At 43.5% G+C, this 19,592-nt stretch overlaps 1 protein-coding gene across 6 annotated transcripts in view; it reads right to left on the minus strand.

Annotated features, from left to right (window-relative positions):
- Positions 1 to 19,592, minus strand: part of AFF1 (AF4/FMR2 family member 1) — a 76,375-nt gene that overhangs the window by 19,260 nt on the left and 37,523 nt on the right. For all 6 annotated transcript variants that reach the window (XM_041489209.1, XM_041489207.1, XM_041489206.1 and 3 more), the window contains exons 4-13: positions 14,185 to 14,229; positions 13,042 to 13,128; positions 12,436 to 12,472; positions 12,008 to 12,059; positions 7,807 to 7,861; positions 7,641 to 7,678; positions 6,336 to 6,492; positions 4,187 to 5,041; positions 2,436 to 2,533; positions 355 to 595 (exon numbers count right to left, since the gene is read on the minus strand). In XM_041489209.1, coding sequence (XP_041345143.1) covers positions 355 to 595; positions 2,436 to 2,533; positions 4,187 to 5,041; positions 6,336 to 6,492; positions 7,641 to 7,678; positions 7,807 to 7,861; positions 12,008 to 12,059; positions 12,436 to 12,472; positions 13,042 to 13,128; positions 14,185 to 14,229 — 1,665 coding nt within the window. The remainder of the gene's footprint in view (positions 1 to 354; positions 596 to 2,435; positions 2,534 to 4,186; positions 5,042 to 6,335; positions 6,493 to 7,640; positions 7,679 to 7,806; positions 7,862 to 12,007; positions 12,060 to 12,435; positions 12,473 to 13,041; positions 13,129 to 14,184; positions 14,230 to 19,592) is intronic.

Genomic DNA, 19,592 nt, shown 5'->3' on the forward strand with positions numbered 1-19,592 from the left:
AGCCTCCAGTAAACAGCCACGTAATCAAATTTTGTAACCCAGAAATGCAAATAATCAGCTGCAAGAATCATGAACCATTTTGTAAACAAACTATAAAAGCTTACACCTGGGTTGTAGTCAACGTCACAGGTTGCTTGTTTTCTTATTTTTAAGCAATCCCCTCTTTCTTTTTGTAAGCACACTTATTTTAACACCAATACACCAGTATTGTATTAGCAGTTGCCTACAATCTGAAATGGTAATTAGCATAAACATGACTGTCATGCCTTTGGAGTTTACAGAGTATGTTTCTGAAGAGAACCACATAGCACCCATATTGGAGCAAACATCCCACCAGTTATCCTGGATACCTACTTTGATACCCTTTGACAGTTCCATATGATTTCCCTCCACTCTCCTGTGCTTGGCAAACAAAGGATCCTTGTGGTTGCTCTTGTTCTTGGCAGGGTTGTCCATGGCCTGCAGCTCATCAGTCTCATTTCTGGGTCTCTTTTGGGACATCTTGGCTGACTTTGGGGCAGGTTGTGCAGCAGACATGGATGGCAGTGGTGGGAGCACATCTTTCTTCTGGGTTTCAGATGAAGCTTTTGATGCTCTGGAGATGGGAAGCAAATTCATGAACATGGTGTACATGCATTGTGGGGATTTTTTACAAACTTAGTTACATCATGTGCCAATTCTGTTTAAACTCCCCTTTAAGTGTGAGATGACTTGTTAATACAAAGAATTCACCAAAAGTGAAAGGAAACTTCAGGAGCATTGTGATTTAGACAGCAAACCTTCACCTACTATCAACATACAAGTAAGCTGCTTTTCAAGTAGGAATAAGTCTCAGAACTTGTCCTTGGAGCAAACACTTGTAATCAGAACATCAGGACGTTGCAAAAAAAGCATGCATCCAGTACAACCCCTTTTCACTCAGTGAAGGAGGTGATTATAGCGATTAAAATCCCTGGGACAAATCACCCAACAAGGCAAATGAACTGCAGCATTGCCTGCCTCTCCCCCTTTTAGTAGATGGTATTTTTTGTGGTCAGAGATACTCATCCTGACCCTTGATCCTCTATGTGCTTTGATAGTATTAAGCTGAGCTCCTCCTTTAAGACTTGCTAGATCAACTAGACAACACTCACAAAGCTGAGAGAGACTTAAATGCTATGCTTTTAAATGGCAGAGATTATCACATTTACTAACATTAGATTTCTGGTCATTTGAAGTTAGGATGAGCAGCCCTAAGTAGCACCAAATAGTTCTAAACTTCGTTTCACCACTGCTCATTTACATATTTTTATTCAGTTTCTCAAAGTTTTCAAGAAAACACTGAGCAGGGAATCCCAGCTTGTGGACTGCAACATCAGAAGAGGAAGAAACAAAAGTTTAACCCAGTGAGGAGACTGAGGTGTGACGGTGCACATCCTGCCTCATTCTATTGTGCGTGGGACAATCCTCTCCCCTCTTCCACCACACACTTTTCCCATGGTTTGGTCCCCACTCACATCACACACATGCTCCCAAGCTTCTCCACCTTGGCACAGCTGATGTTTTTTTAGAGCACAGAACCATCACCTGACCCGCCTAAGTGCACTCTCTTCCCAAAAACGCATCCTATTCTTCCCAGTCCAAAAGCCAGAACATGACTAAAACAGGTGCCCATTTTCACTGAGAAAAAGGGAGGAATGAGCCCCAGAATTAAAGCTCTTCCATGACTACCACAGTTCAAATATCCCTTCACCCAACTAAATGGTAGTCCCAATTCCTCAGTGCTTCCAGAGTGTGTTAGTGTTTTCTCTCCAGAAAAGCAGTTTACCCCTATTGTCAGGACACAAACCTCAACACTACATACCAATCCAAGCCAGCACCTCAAATTCAAGCCACGAGCAAGCAGGAATTGAATGCAGTAGCCCATGACTGAGGCATGAGTCTCCCCTCTTGGGAACACTGCCCAGTTGGAAACATGCTCTTGGAAGCACTCACTGGAGCAAAGGGCTAGCCAGAATGCTGGCAGTGCTCTGGTATGTAAATTACAGGGGAAGCTCCAGCAGAGCTACCAGAGGCACTGCAAATGCTGCACTGGAAAAAGGAGGAATTCCTGGTCACAAAGACCACCTGAAATTCCAGACAGTCAGGACTCAAAAGGCACATTGGTTTTGTGTCCATTGGATCATTTATGAAAACAAGACAAAGACAACAGGATGACTTTAGTGGAGAAGGGAAATGCTCACTGCCCTAACCCACCCACACCTACAGAGGTGCTTTCTGGACTGGTTGCTTCCAGGATGTAAAGGCAAATCTGCTGTAGATTAGGTTTCAGAAGGAACATTATGTAAGAAGCAAACTCATGAGTATAAGGACAGAGACACAGTTCCTTGATCTTAGCTGTTTAGGAAAGACTTGGATTTATACATCCTTCTGCCATTCCACCACTGCGTACTCACTTCAATTTACTGGAGTCTTCTTTAGCTGAAGACTGCAATGATTTGGGTTTTTTTTCAGATTTCATTTTCTTCTTATCAGTCTCCTCCTTCTCTCCCCTCTAATAGGAAGACAAAAAAAAAAAAAAAAGGAAACATAAAATCACTGAGCTTTTCAAAGTTCACATAAAACACAGACCAACACAGCTAAGTTTGATTGAGTCTGGTTAAAAAAAGAAGAAAAGATACCTTATCAGAACCAACTAATTGCAAACCCACAGCACAGAAGATACAGACTGAAAGCTCATAGACCAGTAACCTAAAATGATATTTTATCTAATTTTGCTTGGATAGATTAATTGTTTTGCAGTGGCAGGGATGGAACTGTTAAGCCTGTTGCTACGAACAATAATCAAAAGCAAGGCACTTTCATGTGAGATACTCCACACAGGTACTCCAGATGTGCAGGGGGTTTGGTTTTTATCACCAACATGCTGATACAGGTGAAATTTTAAAGCACTGGTAACCTGGGGACCCCAGAGCTGATGCAGCACTGCAGGTGGGGCGTCACCGGAGAGGAGGAGAGGGGTACATTACCCTTCCTCAGCCTCCTGATCACACATCTTTGGATGCAGCCCAGGACATGTTTGGCTTTTGGGTTGCAAGCACACACTGCTGGGTCGTGTCCAGCCTCTCATCCAGCAGAACCTCCCGGTCCTTCTCTGCCGGCATGCTCCCAGTGAGTTCTTCTCCCAGCCTGGGAGAAGAGTTCTTCTCACGCCTGGGACACAGCCAGCTTTGTGCCACTCACAGGGGTGTGCTGTGACACAGAGACTGTCTCTGGCAGGGTGCTCAGAACAAGGCTCCAGCACTGAGATCACATCCTTACACTGTGTTCCAGGTTCCACACTGCCACCAAAGAATGTCTGACAGCTGTACCTGACCCAGCTGGCTGCCGTGAGACCTGAGCCCCCGATGCACTGACAGAACTGACTGTGAGGCTCTCAGGGGGGTTTCCCTGCAGTCAGGCACTGAGATTGCAAGAGAAGATATTTCTAACATCAAATAGCTCCTCTCCTGTGTCTCTTAGACTGACTGCCTGTCTCCCTTTGTCCCATTGCTCTGTAAGAGCAGGAATTTCTGAGGTCTCACACGTTTCTTCATGATTTTCCTGCTCTTCTCAATTCTCCCTCACAACTGTAGGAAATTCATAAAATTAAATGAAAACCAAGCCAAGGTTATTCACCCATCCATGCTGAGCCATCTGCTCTGTGAGGACCAAAAGGGGACCCAGGGACTGAAACATCCAGAGGGAATACTCATTCCCCACAAGGTCTGCAGCCAACTCTTTGTGCAGTTGACCCAGCTGGCTGGAGGTATATTCATAGTCTCCTTTGGGAGTCAACTTTTCAAAAAACACTTATGAGCAACAATCACCTCAGTTAAATAAAGGGCTGTCTTGTAATTCAAGGGAAAGCCACCTTTACAACTGGTTTTATTGTCTGAGAAAACCAGGATTTCAAGAAAACAGAGCAAAAATATATTCTAAAATACTAAAACACATTAGACAGCTTACAGGGCTTTTCATTTGCTCAGGAGGGGATTTGTGACCAACAAGAAACATCTGCAGACAGTTTTGATTCACATTCTCCTTGGCAATAGCTTTACAGAAGGATAACGGCTCTAATCCCAACCTATAAAATGGCAAGTCTACATAGGCTTTTCAAACATCACATTAGTCCGTGTACAAACCCACCTCCCACTCTACCTCTCACCTTCTTCTTTGCAAGGGAGTCCTCAGGAGTACCCGTGGCTTTCCTCTTCAAGTCTTGCTTCCTCACATCAGGAAGGTCCTTGGTCTCTGCTTTCCTCTGGTGCCCATTTTTCCTGGGGGGCTGAGGGACTTTTTCCAGGTGACAGAGATCTATTTTCACCACGAGGTGCTCACGGGTTGGGGGATCCCTCACTGGTGAGAGCAACTTCTCTCCGAGAGGCAAGGGCAATTTCTCCTTGTGCAAATCCTGAGGCCTGTGGCTGCTGGTCCTGATGGGAGCTGTGCCCTGGCCATCGCGTGCCTGGGCATCTCCCATGAGCCTGGGCTCCAAGAAAGGTTTGGCCTTGGCCTGGTAGGAGCCCTTGTCCTTTTTTTTCTCAGAGGGCTCTTGAAGTCCTGGTTTTGGGTCTTTTCTGTCATTGGATTTTGTCTTCACAGTTTTTTTGACTTTTGGCTTGTCCCTGAAAGACTGATCTGCGACCTCCAAAGGACCAGGCTCACTCTCCATCTTCAGGCCACTCCTGGGCCCCTCGTGCACCAGGGGCTTGCTGGGCCTTTTGATGCCCACAGTCTGCCTGGGCGAGGGCTGCTCAGCGTGCGCAGGAGCCCTCTGGAAGCTGCGTTTGGTCGGAGGAGCCTCCTGGGGAGCCCTGGCCACCTGGCTCTTGTGAGGAGGCTCCCTCAGCTCAGCGTGCTGCTGGGAGGAATTGCTGCTGATGCCCTGCTCCTGCTTCTTGACCTCCTCACATCCACCCCCTTGGGCAATGTCACTGGGGCTCTCTGTTGGCACTGCTGGTGGGTTCACCTTGGTCAGCCAGTTGTCCAGCTGCCACTTATTAGAAGTTGGTGGCTCGGGCTGCAGACAAAAAGAGAAAGGGAGGATTCAAACCTGATGCCTTTATGGGCTGTTTTCATCCTAGCACAGCTTACCAGAGCCCAGGGACTGTTGCCTAGAAGTCTCACAGCGTTAGCTTTTGCATGTGGAGAACTGATTATAAACAAACAGGTCATGTGCGCTAACTTACTCCAGAGCATCATGCATGAACAGTTGGCTGAATAAAAAAAAGGACAAAAAGGTCAATGTCAAGTAGCTAGGACTTCATTAGTATTTCCAGGATAAACCAGGCAGAATTTAGTAAAAGAGGAGATGTATAACATCTTCCTTCAAAGACACCACATTGCAGTGGGCACAGTTTGTAACTGAACTGCTGCAGGGCAAAAAGCATAAGAGTGAGATAGAAAGATAGGCTGTCTGAAAGCTTGTTTTTGGCTTCTCCCTGTTCATGCACTTCTAAGGTGAAAAGAAAGAGAGCCAGAGCTGAGGGTAGGAAAATTGAATTACAAGGGGCTTTGTAAGAGGACCTCAAACTGCCAGTGGATTGTTTTGCATCAGCTGTGGTCTGCAGACACAGCCATCTACTTCCCAGTGGCCTGAGAATGTTTTGCAAGCTGAAGAACTGTTTGAAAGCATGGGACATGAGCACTTCTGCAACAGATTTTTTTAAAAATGCACGGTCTCACAATTATGAAAGCTTAAGGCACCAAGTTCTGTTTGTCTGCTTTCTCCAATAAAAGCCTCAGAAATGCCAGTGCAGCATTATCCAAGCCAAATTCAACAGCAGAAAGACTAAGCATATTCCAGCCCTTCCTGCAGGTCTGATCCCTTCAGCTGCAACCTGGGAGAAGCTGAATCTGTCACTCAGACACAGGAGCTGCAGGGAGGCAGCTGCTCCTCTTAAATTATCAGGAAACTGGTCTCACCCTGACACTGCCCATAAAGGCACCCAGAAATCCTGCACAGGCAGAGGTGGGCACAACACAGCCCAGCTGTGCTTTCCCTCTGTGCCTTCTCTTGTCTCCCCAGTGAAGGCACAGCTTCCTCCAGGAGAGCTAGACAACTGTGCCAAAGGACATTGCAGAGCACTTCCAGGTTGGGTATCTGAAAGTCTAATTAGCCTGGTAGTAAGGGTAACTAAGGTTGACAAACTCCAGAATGGAAGCAAAGGGCAAGAAAAGTTGAATGATGCAGCAAAGCTGTCAAGGGGACACCTGATCAATGAGAGTGTTCCAGTCTCCTGCCCTGACGCATTGAGACAGCGGAGTGAGGCAAGGGGCTGTGTAAGCAGCCTCTGCCTTTCCTGTGCATTCACCTCAGGTGCTGGTGCTCTGGGAGGGTCGCTGGTGTCACTGTCACTCGAGTGGCTCTCTGTCTCCGAGTCTGAGGAGCTGTCTGAGTCACTGGTGCTCCCTGACTCTGAGCTGCTGGAATGTGCTGATGCCACGCTCTTGGGCTGGGACTGTAAGGAACTGCAAGGCCACCATGAGATAAAATTAGAAAGCAGCATGGTTGAAGGTTACTTACTTATTACATTGACAGTTTTATTCAAAAAAAAACCAAAACTGAAACCCCATTATTTTGGCACGGAGGTGAGAAGGCCAGAGAAATACATTGGCATACTCAAAAAATAATGCACCACAATACAAAATTGCTGGAAATAATAAAACCTTCAACTCCAACCCAGTCAAATATGTAGCAGGATGCCACTGCTACAATGTGGAGCTGCGTTTTGCAAACCAAAGTTTAAAAAGTACTGAAACTGCCCAGTACTTTTCTGAAAAACGGTGTTTTTCTTTTTGAAATAGGCTTACAAAATTAAAATGTAGATATTTTAATTTATTTTTTCTACTTTGATTTCCCACATCAGTATCAACACATTTGTATGAGTCGGAGGCAAGCTCCTTGCTGATCCAAGACCAGTATCATGAGAACACTCCTATTTTAAGAGTTTGCAGAGACACAGATCATGCCAAGTATTGGTGTGCTCCTCTGCAAGGCTGATTTTGTAGACCACTCTTCTGCTTGAAGAATATACATATCAAGCCAAAAAAATCTATGTCAGTGCTCTCATATACGAAAAATTTTGAGCTTTTCCATCTTTCTTCCTCAAATGCTGGCATATGGCTCTTCAGTCTACCTTGAATATTGCCTCTGACTAACAATACATGGCAGGAACTGCTTACAATCAGCTTCCTTATCAAGAGGAGCTGAAACAGCCTCAATGAGTCTTCCTAACCCTTTCCTGTTCTTAACCCACTTGGCTGTTCTGGGCTTCCTTCTGAGCTAAAACTGGACTCACATCTCACCCATGGCCACTACAGCTGAAAATCCCATTAGCTGCAGTGTGATCTACAGACACACTGGTGGAGGGGAGGAGGAGAAGAGAAAGAAGCAGTTGAGGAAATACAGCTCTGGTTCATGGGCAAGGTCCAGCATTTCTAAGTGGAGCTTTCCGGAAAACTCCACACAGCTAAAGCTGACTTTCAAGAGCAGCCAGAAACCAAAGTCTGTAGCTACAAGAGAAACCAGGAACCCTTACCCTCCTACCCCACATATAAAAATCAGCTTTGTTTTTCTCCTTATGTGGTCTAGCTAGTATTTGGGAACAAACCTGTACCTTGGAGGAGCAAGTGAAGAAGGTGACTTTTCAACAACCTGTTTTGTTCACAAAGACAAAGAGGAGAGGGGGAGGAAAGGTTAGCTCAGAACTCAGAACAATGCAACAAGTGGTGATGTTTAAAGGGAAGTCTGTGTGCCTAGTGTAAAAAACAGCTAAAACCGACTTGATCGTCACCACTCTCTTCACTATCACTGAGCTGCAGGTCGTCCTGGAGCATTCTGAAAGACAACCAGAAGATAAATATCAGCCAAGGCAGACACATTTTGAAGCAGCAGGCAGCGATAAAGATTTGGTTTGTATTTGCCAAAGCAAGACAACCTCCCAACCTCCCCCATCCTTTCTGAACATCTGGCATGCTCAATCTACTAAACCTATCATTACCTGAAATGAATGGTTAAAATGTTTTAGGGGTTTTTTTGGGTTTTGTTTTTGTTTTTTTTTTACTGGTACAGTAAGAGACTCTCATGCTGTCAGCCTGCATTAAGCTCCCCAAGGGACAGAAAGCATCAGGAGCACCAGGAGATGTGCATGTTCACAAACTCTGCTCTCAGAGGCTGCAAATATTTCTTCTGTCCAGGGGTTCTCATTTTGCTGCTCAAGTCTCCTATCACACATGTGTAAGTCAGTGCCAAGGTCAAGCCTATCTCCCTTCTCTACTCAAGGAACTCCATTCTCCTGCACATCTTCAGCAGTACTGTCAAGCAGTTCAGGTACCCAGAGCAGTTTACAAGTGGAGAGGCACAAGCTCTGTTTCACTATTGCTAGAGAAGAGAGCTGGCTGCCCACAAACATTTCCAAAAGCATCATTTATTCCTGTGGCTGCAGGTGGTAACTACTGCTTGCAATTTTTAATTCAAATGCTGGAAGGGAAGGAGTGGGACCCAAAGTTCTCCCAGATCGTTATCCCCCTCTCTGGCAATTGTGCAGGCATCCCAAAGGAGTTGAAAAAATAGGCAGATAAAACCTGGCTATTCAAAAGTACAGTTATTCAAATCTTGAACTAGCTGGCAACTGACTCCTCAACCCAGATGATTATTCAAGTGTCCTTCCAAAAATGGGATCAAAAGCTTGGGAGCTGAGACAGAGATTTTAATCAATCATGAAAAAAAAACTCTGCTTATTTCAAGCTCATTTCAAGCCAAGGGCTTTCTGTGAGAAATGTTTTTTGCAGCCAAAAAAGAAAAATAGGACTCTGACCCCTCATGACAACATGTTTTATAGCAAGAAAACAACTATAAACGATCCCCAGTGAACCACATCACCCTGGAAAAGGGGGAGAAATTAGGAAAAAGTCAGTGCTTTCTTTGTTCATTTTGACTGTCATTCCCCTGTGATCTACCTTCCACTGCCTCATTTCCTCACACAGCTTCTCGCTGGAAATCACCTCTTGCCTCTTCATTTAGAGTAAACACTGAAGGGAAGCACTATGAGACACCACCTTGGAAAAGGAGAGCTCCAAATTTCCTACGGAAGGCAAAGAGCCTGCAGCAATTCTACAAGAGCCAGCTCTGCCTGGGGGCCAGAGCCCAAGCTCACTGCCAGACAGATGCGGCACAGAAATGAAAAAAGAACAGTGACAGTACAGGCACTCTCCACACTTCTGGGCAGTCTGGCTAAGCATCTACTGGTATTTCAATGAATCCTTTTTATTTTCTTTTACAACTCCTAAGGGGAAGGAGTCCCCTCAAAGATGGTAGTGAAGAAACTTTCAGGGATGCTAAAACATGCTGAAAGGTTTTAAGTTTGGTTTTGGGGTGTTGTTTGGTTTTTTGGTTCGGTTTTGTTCTGCTTTAAGAATTGTGGACTAAAGACTTATTTCATTTGGAGGTAAGAGGATAATCACAGAATCACAGAATGGTTTGGGTTGGAAGAGACCTTAGAGATCATTTAGTTTCAAACCCCTGCTGTGGACAGGGACATGCAAAGACACTACCTAGATCTCTTTAAATCTGATTTAACTGTTTGTAATAAAAAGGACTACCTTTTCCACCTGAGCTGCTGGTAAATAAAATACATCAGCATAAAAGAACACTGCAACGACTTATATGGGTTCAAGGAAGACCACTAAAACTTCAAGTCATACTTCAGCAAGGGTAGACAAAGCCAGTTTCCCCAAAACAAGGTTTTGACAAATTGTTAAATAGCCTAGTTAAAGAAAATAAAATCTGCCTTAATAATTTTAATGCTCCAGTTAGCTCAGGAATAATAGATGCCAAGGTTTCATTTGCAGGACCTGTTCATTGGCAGCTTATGTACATACCATTAATCTCCCTAAAGCTATTTAAAAAGAGTTCTTTCAGTGAGAGGAGCAGCACTAAAATTATTATCACTTGCCAAACAACCTCACTGAAAGCACAGGCTGGTCCCTCTCTGCTAGCCAGGTTAAAGATGCATCACCAAGAATGAGCTGGCATGTCTTGTTTTCAAAGAAGGGCTGCTTCCATTCCAGCACTGCCAGGTGCAAACTTCAGGGCTGCATTCAAGAATGAAATCCATCTGGGAAATCCCTGCATGCTCTGAAAAGCTGAATGCTTAATTTGGGCACACAGATGCCCTGGGATTTCATCTTCTAATTAACCAGCACAATCACTGTTTGTTTTCAGCCAGCTACACTTTGCAACACAAGCTACTCCAGGCAGCTGAATTTTCAGACAGTCACGTGCGCTTTGAACAGCACAGAAAGGCAGGCCTGTTGTACCAGAGAAAACAAACACAGAAAAGAAGGGATGTGTCACTTCAAGGGAAAGATGTAGAACAAGTCCTCAGGCAAACTTCACTCAGACACAAACCCAGGCCACCCTGCTCCTCCTGCTTCCAATGCCTTTGCTGACCATGGGCTCACACATCCCTTGCAGATGAACAGTGGCTCTGAAGTGCCCAGCAAGGACACTGAGCAGAGAGGGGATCATACCTATGGACAGAGCTCCATACTGTGCCAAATTTACAATTCTAGCCTCGTGGGCTAAGGAAAGAGTCTCTTCCAATTCCTGTCTGCAGGAAAAGTCTCTTCTCTCTCTGCTGCCTTGAAAACTGACTAAAGGGCTAAAGGATTTTTACAAGCGCTGTGAACTGAAATAATGATGATGGTCATAGGGAGCTGGGGAGGAAGGCACAGCCTGGAGTAGTTGGAACTACTAGTTTCAGTAGTGCAATGAAAATTTTCAGATGTCATTAAGGAGGAACAAACTGGGGTGGTTGAAAGTGAAGCAAAATAAGGAAGAGATTAAGGGAGCAGTTGACTGCACAGCAAGACACTATTCCACACTCCCCGTGAGGGCTCCTCTGCATTATGCTGGAACAGCAGGAAAAGGGATGTTTAACAGACCCTACAGAGCCTGAGTGAAAAATTATACAACCTCAACCAAGATGGAGACGTGGTTTTGCTCTTACTTGTGACTAGCCCAGTTTTCTTTGGTTTTTAATTAAATGATTTGTGATAAGGAAAAGGCAAACAAGTGGAGTAAGCATTGTAGTCTGTACTTTGCAGCCTTCCATGGAAGAACATATCATGAAGTAACAAGATCTTTATGTATCAAATGAACTGACAGACATTTAAATTTAATGGTTCAGCAAGTGCCTTGCACATGGACCCCAGAACCTTCCAGACATGGAAAGATTTCTGTTTGTTACTGAGGGCTCAGAACCTAGCAATGCTGCATTTGGCCAATTAATCCTTAAAGATTAATGTCAGCCCACACAAAACTGCTTTCAAGCAACTTCTGTAATTAACCTAATTAACAGATAACCACTTTCACCTACAAGGACAGCACCAAGTTATTTTATCTACCTTTTTTTTTTTTTTTTTTTTTTTTTTTTTTTTTAAAATTTCCCCCCTTTTTTTTTTTTTTTTTTTTTTTCAGCCCTGTTTTTTATAGTTCTTGTAGGTGTAGCTTTACTAGCCCTCCCAGGCTTCAAAACAATATCCAGGATCAGTCACATTCAGTTTGGACCTTTTTTAATTTATGTCAGTTGGATGCAGGTTGAAGAGCACAAATCTGTGATGTTAAATAGCCACAGATGAAAAGAACAAAATACTTTTTATCTGGTGCATTAATAGTTGGGATTTTTCTTCAGTTTTGGTTTTAACACAGTCATTGTAATCATGACAAGTACACTTGGCATTGTCAGGTTAAGAGTTGGACTGGATGATCTTAAAAGTCTTTTCCAACCTAAATGATTCTATGGTTCCATCATGAAACAATAATGTTTCTGTTGGTGAAAATTCCCTGCATTGGAAGTTTTCTAAGAAAAATCAGACTGATAAAACCTTAATCTTCAGAACATCGAGTAACCCAACATTTAGTTCTTTCCTGGTTCTTTAATTAACTGCACAGTAGAGATGTGAACAGGGTCTGGTTACTTACGATGTTCTTGACTGAGAACCTGGCAACATTTCTGAAGGCGGTCCATAGTGCTCTGGAAATCAAAAATGAATAGGTTTGGTTTATTTGCTTCTTTTGTAGCCTATTATATCCTATGTTCTCTGAGCACCAGATTACACTTATCACTTTCTTCTAGAACATAATTGTCAGCAGATTATTCATCATTCCAAATGGGGTTTCCTCATGAAATACCATGATGAAATACTCTGATGAACAGCTGCCTTAATGTCTACGTAATGAACATACACCATCTCTTATGCCATTTCTAAATTCATCACTGTTCAACAAAGCACAGGAAATCACACCTCTTCATCAATGTCAATCAATTGACATGTCATGTATAACACACAACACACAAAACTATCTGTCAATAAACATATTGTGTGTGTTTCCTTTGGCTATCTACTTACTCTGATCCTTTGCTACAGATCCTTCAGGTTGCAATTCCTAGAAAAAAAGGACAAAGTGCAAATTGAGAATAAGATAAATGAGCTCTCTCTTAAGAACTGCGTACTGACAATTTGTTTTCCATGTGTCACTTTACTGTAATAAACATTTCAACTAGCTTGTCAAAGCGTCCAATAGTCCAAGCTGGCCAGACATAGCATGGACAGAAATGTGCTACTGTCACCAAGAACTGGTTGTTACCACATTAGGGGTATGTGCATTCTTGAAGAAATATTGTTTAAATTTAAGATCTGCCAAACATGTCTGTTTAACACAGTCAGCAAATATTTCTGTTGACAAAAAGATAAAACATACTTTGTGCTTCAGCAGAGATACTTAAAATGTCTAAGAAAAGTAGCTGTATTTGAAGACCACAATTACAACAAATGTTGATGAAGCCCTTTTTATTCACCACCATCGTGCTTTAATTTATCTGACTATTTCTAAAGGTAATACCCCCTAACAGCCCTTATTTATAGAAGGGGGACAAAATCAGACGGAAACACATACAAGACCAGAAAGCTGTCTTCTAGTTTATCAAAAGTCCTGGCAGAAAGAGGGCATCCTACCTTTGCTGGGAATGGAAATTTGGAAGGTTCTGCTTTAGTAGGTGTATTAAGAGCTGTCAGGGGAGGTGGCCAAGAGCGGGTCATTTCCTGGAAAGAGATTGAGAGAAGCAGCTATCAGGAGTTCTGCTGATAGGCACAGAGATTCATTTGGATCTACCTCTTCATGCATTTGGGCATGTTTCCCCATGTTTGCTACAAAATGCATGGTATGCTACAAATGCATAGTGATATGCATTACAGGCAAGAACACAGGATATGCCTGGTGAAACACAGAAAGATGCCAGACTTCTAGGAGGAATCCTTGTGCTGCAACCCCAACCAGCACAACCAGAGTACCCAGTGGGCACCTGTGTGTAGCTCTCCTCCAGCTAAAACACTGCCCCAAAAGCAGCTTCTGGAGAGCTATTGAGGCATCAGGATTTTGTAACCTCAAGCAACAGCAAGGGAAGTGAGTTGCAGAAACCAAACTGTTCCACCAGGACTTCAGCATCTCAGAATAGCATTTGACATCAAGGAACCCGCTCCTCAAGATCAGCACCACTGGCTTGGGAATCCCAGGGCATTTTCCACACTGTGCACAGGAAAGGGATAACAGGGACTCAGCCACAGCCACTTGGAGCCTGTGCTGCTCACAGAAGCAGTTCTGGCACAAGGTTACAGCATCAGACACGGCTTTGGTCTGCACGAGCAGCCTGGAATTACAGTGAGGGAGCAGCAGCCCAGCAGCAGTGCTGTGCACAGGCAGGTGGGAAGGACACAGGTGTCTTCCTGCTCAGGGCCACGCTGCTGGGGCTGGCAGCACAGACACGAGGCAGCTTGTCCAGAGCCTTTGGATGAAGGGCACATGGGAATGGCAAACCCCTGACTTGATGCAGAAGTAGTTCTGGCTGTCTTGGATGACTTGTCAGTCTTAAATTGCACCAGACTGTATTATACTTATGTTCTGATAGAAAGACTGATCTTACAACTCCAGCTGTATTTGAGGCTGACTCTTATCTTTACTTCTCCTCAGCACATCCCAAAACTAGTGACAGCTACATCTGCTGAGTGAACAGAAGCAGAGAGGTATTTTTCCCCCAACCATTACCTTAAGGCATGCAAAATCTAAGCAAAGACAGAGATCTACTATTTAAGAGTACCTACCCTCAAAATTTCTTCAATGGACTGCACATCAATGGGGTTGGTTTGCTGTAAAAAGAAAGAGAGAAGCAGCATGAGTTAGTTTGGGATTTTTTCCAACTGACATGAGAAAGGCATGCACTCAGTGAACATTTGCTTACCAACAGCTCAATAATTTTCATGGAAGCCCACTAGTAACAAAATGCTAGTAAGGATTAAAATTCCCATCAGAAGGGTAGTTAATAATGCACTTCGAAAATGCCTCTTTCTTTCAAGTCCTGGGCAGAGGTGACTGGAGATTCCACCAGGATGCTCTGCCTGGAATGGGGTAAAACTACTCAATGCCACCAGTGGCAAATGGTATTTGCAAAGCTACTGGTGATAAATGGAAAAGGGAGCATCGCCAGGCTTTTGGTGTTGAATAAAGCTGAAACCAGTCTGACTCATCAATCCCAAAGTTAAACATCCTGATAGTGAGATAAAGATGTGGTAGACCTGGTAAAGCACCTGATAAAGGAACAAACATTCTACTGATACTACCAATAACTTATCTAAAGCTGCTGAGATGACACAGCTGGCCTGAAGAGATCTGACAATCAATCACTTGATACTATAAAAGCCCAGTCCCAAATTTTAATGGCAAGGGTCTTCTAACGTCTTCCTTTTCAGAGTGTATGTGTGCATACACTGATGTGCCCCAGCCATGGGGAACACCACTTCTCTTCCACAAATCAGCTCCTCATCTACTAACAAGGCACATGCTTTAAAAGTATCTGTCATTTACATGTCCTTTCTTAAGTGATATCATTAAAGGAGGCTGAAACAGAAAGCAACCAAAGAACTGAGTAGTTGTAAAGAGCAAAATGGTCAGTTTCTTGTCTATAAACAAGAAATTCTATGGAAGTGTTCAGTCATCAGAATAATTGCTGAAAGGGAAAGGCCAGGAAGAATTTATTCACATTCACTAAGTGGACAGTGAGCTACAGTGCCCAACCAGAAGGATCTTCCCCAGAAAAAAGTAAAGTAAAGAGCAGTGCAAGCAAACACTTCAATAAAGTCCAAAACTGCATCCTTGGCCCTTTCACAGGAAGTCCACTCATCTGTTTTCCACATGCTGCACTATTTACATTGGAAGGAGAAGACGAGGAATGCCTTTCCCTTGCAACCTCATTTGTCTGAGTCTACATAAAGCTCTCATTGAAGCAGTGCTCATTTGACAAAGCCTTGAATTTCTTCAAAAAATCACACAGGGAGAGCTGCTTCTGACCTTACACACCCAAGCAAATGAAAGCTGAGGCATGGCCAGATTAGTCACACAAATGAAAGCAAGGCCTGCAGATGTGTCCCATAGCAGACAGGAGGAGGGGACAGGGACGGCAAACTGCAAGGAACTACCACATGGCAAGAGAATGGAATGCTTCATAACTCATGGTGCCAAAAAAGGCACCCCTCTTCCTCTTTTTATTCTCAGCAGCTTAACCTAGTATCTCAGCCTAATTTACTTCTTAATTCAGTAAGTGGTGAGCAGCAGACACATTCACTTGCATCCTCCTGTGCAAAATGCTTCAGAAACTCCTGACATATCCCATAATAACACCACAGAAATAAACTTCCCACGAAACTGGTAAGAAATTAAGATCCTGCCTGGACAAAGTATTTCAAAACTCTCTCTAGAATGGATTGAATGCAACCAACCAAAGTCAGTCTACTTCACCCATTTCAGAAACTTAAGTTTTATGAGGTGGTAAGTGATGACAAAAGTGGAATGCAATTAACCTGAAAATAAGAGAATATCTGTAACAGCCAGTCTGGACCTCTCCTATCCTTGCCAAACAACCCACATCCCCCTTCCTGGAGTTCTTTCAGATAAGCCTAAAAAGACTTTGACATTGATACAGGTTTACATTCACAAAGTATTTCTAGTTCAATTGTCAGGAGGATTTATCATAACCCCCAAGGGTTCAGTGACTGGTTCTTCACAGGTCCAGGGGCTCACCAGAAACTACTTTCTTCCTCATGGCACAAAATTTAAAGGAAAACAAACACACAACACTGAACAAGCACCACACAAATCTGCATCGGCAGCATAAGGACCTCTGTTTTTGCTGGGTTTTTTAGGACACCGTTATCAAATACATGGTGAAATGATTGCTCTAGAGATTACAATCACAGATTGTTTGGAACAAGCACAGGGTCCAAAACACACCAAAACTGTCAGAGTCAGCTGACTGCACAGGGGTTCTGCTCTCAGGTAGGACTGTGACTGTCCCTGTGCCCCAAACCACCTTTCCCTCCATCTCAGCTCCAGTGACTGAGGACATTTCATCTTTTACAAAGCCATCCAGTGCCTGAAGGAGCTGGGCTTTACTGCATCCTGAGTATTTTTGCCCCTTTTGTTTAGTTGTTTTTTTTTTTTTTCCTTCAAGTCACAGCTTGGCTGTGTTTCATCTTGTTAAACCACTAAACCACCATTAAACCACAACTACCACCCAGCAGCAAGGGATGTCCTTGTCAGCTTTAAGAGAAGAGTATAAGGGAAAGGAGAAATACAATGCTGCTGCAGGAAGAGCTACAAAGCTATAAAGCCAAAGAAATTCCTGAAAGGAGCTCAGCTCCACTGAGGACTGTGGGTGTGGGAGACCAAATATTCCACATTGCTGTCTATCCCTGCTAGCTCTTTTACAGCCTTTCCTGGGAACACTGTAACGTGCAGACAGACAACTCCAGTTAAGCCTGGTGCATATTTGCTTTCTGACACTGACATCTGTACAACCTCCAGCTTGGATTTCCTTATGCCACGTTCACACTCTTTCAGTTTGGGAATAACACAGGCCCCTCCAAACATCGCTTACAAAATGCGATGGTCATGGTCAAGCACAATCATGGGACATCCAGAAATTCTGGCTTGCTGGGTTTGGTATGGTGTTTTAGAGCCAGTGTTCCCATCCAAACTGATGCTGTGCTTCTCTAACAGCTAGTTCCCGCAGCAATAATACTAATTTAATTACTAATAATATTAATAAGAATACTGATTTAAAAGTAAAAAAAGGAAAACAGCCTCTGAAGGATTCATTACTACTTTGATCATGAACGGTAAAGGACTTCAGGCCAAAATAATGTCAAGCATCTACACAAACATAAGAAGCCATAGAAGTTACTTGAGGAATTAAGTCTGTCTTTACTACAACAGGCATGCAGAAATGCACAGGTGCACATACCCACAAAAGAAGAGAGGGAGCTCTTAATTTAGAAAACAATTTAAAATCTGTGCAGGCACTCAATTCACACTGCATAGCAAGTGTGTGAGGAAACTCTCAGAAATACTTCCATGTCCTCTCCTCATGAGCAATTCCAAAATCCACACACTGTCATGAACACATAGCTCTGCTCACACCCTGAGCCTCACACTGCTCCGTTAGGGAATGAATGGGGAAATCAGGATAATAAACTAAGAACCAAACCCAAACTAAGCTGCCTAAGGAACCACCAGGCACACAAAAGAAACACCCCACTGGCTGTGATCTATGTGGGCCATAGATACTACAAAGAATAAGCAGTGGTTGTTTTGAGGGGTTTTTTTTTCATAATGAAGATGGGGTTAGAGAGCTTCTAAGGTTGTTTCTTTTTTTAAAAGATATTCCATTAAAAATTACAGCACACATTTTCATCCCACTCTGTCACATGTGCCAAGTGGAGCTGAAGGACCGTATGGCTCTCATGTGTGCAAGAAGGGGGCTGGAGCTTTCTCCCTGGTCTTTAAATAGCTTGCCTCATCAGGAGGCTGTGCCAGAGTAGTTTCAAGCAAGATGTCAAAAAAATCGCCTCTCAGAGAGGGATTGCCATGCATTATTTCAGAAGCCACCGTGTGACACTGCTGAGATGTGTGGGCTCAGACAAGGCCAGGGGCAGTCAGAGCACACAGAGTGTGCACTCAGAGCACACAGAGTGTGCAAGGGCGAGGACCGGAGGTCTGGAGCAGGCATTAATTGGAACGGATACAGGCTGCCTCTCAGGCAAGCGTTAAGGTGTCACAGACCTTTCTGTTCCTTCTCATCTCAGTAATTTCCACCCCACTGCTTATCCTTGCTATTTGCAAGCCTCTGCTGTCACAGCCCATTTGGAGATGCCCCCTGACATCCTGCGCACAAACAAGGCCCTTGTTTCTCCATCTTAAGTGAAATTGGTGCTGCAGGTACCCAGGCAGTGTAGGAGAGGGACAGCTACAGCACGAGTGCATTGCCTGATATCTCCTCCTAATTAAAACTGAAATGTGCGTGTGTACAGCTCAAGCAAGCCAGCTATTGCTCTTTGCCTGATCTCAGACTGAGTTTTTAGCACCAACAAAACCCAAGCAAGTGGTGCAGCAACAACGAGAAAAGCCAATTATGAGTTCCATGCCCTTCATTCTCCTGTCAGGTTTTCTTTGTTTCCTAATGAGAGCTTTGCCCCTACACTATCAGCAGAGAAGGTTGCCAGCTCTCAAAACTCAAACAAACAAACCAATCACATTTTCAGCTGCTTCCCACTTAACACTATGCTTTAATATATTTGAATAGGAATATGTAGTTTTAAATTAATTTTCTCATGTCAACTGCACAGTCATTGCCACTTGAATGCAATGAAGACCACAAAACTGCATACTTCATTGCGTGAAGGCTTAATTTGAAACAACAGGCAGGACAAAAATCAGACTGCAATCTACCACCCTGTCCTCACTTCACCCATCTGTGCTCAGCCAGTCAGAGCAGGAGGAGATCTTGCATATTAGATGCCTTCTCCTTGCACACAAGTCACGCTAGCGATAGCAAGCCAATTTACTCTCCAAAGCAACTTCCCACCTGTATTTTTGTGCAGTTAAAAGTCCATCCTCTCTGTGCTACAGACAGATGCAAGATGGACACACACAGGGCACGTTTCCAAAATGACCCAGCCAACAAGAGACAAGGCATATTTTAACCAAGCCTCTACTAATCCTGATGATGGATGCAATAATGTTCTGCCATGTATTGAAAGAGGCTGCCAAAGCTTGAAGCTCAAACCATATTGTTGACTGACACAAATACATAAACATGAAAATTCATAAAGGCTTTCACACACTATCTTGAGGAACACCAGACACCAAGCAGATTCTCTGCCAAGGCTATTTAAGTGTTCCATATCACAGAACATAAGTCCTACAACTATTTTCATTTTACAAATCTGTAATGCCTCTTATATTGTACCCAATATTTGCTAGAAAATAACAGCTAAATAACCCATAACTAGAAAATAATAATTTATAAATCTTTATGAAGTGGGTATTTTAGATTATTTTAGAAAAAGACAAAGAAAACCTGTCATGCAATCAATGTATGCTTTGCTACCAGCAAATTTTCCATTCCCTAGAAAGCACACAAATCCATGTACAACGTGGTATTTTCCCATGTGCACTA

Source organism: Pyrgilauda ruficollis, unplaced genomic scaffold (genome assembly GCF_017590135.1).
Source record: "Pyrgilauda ruficollis isolate IOZ18807 unplaced genomic scaffold, ASM1759013v1 scaffold91, whole genome shotgun sequence".
In the NCBI taxonomy this organism is placed as follows: domain Eukaryota; kingdom Metazoa; phylum Chordata; class Aves; order Passeriformes; family Passeridae; genus Pyrgilauda; species Pyrgilauda ruficollis.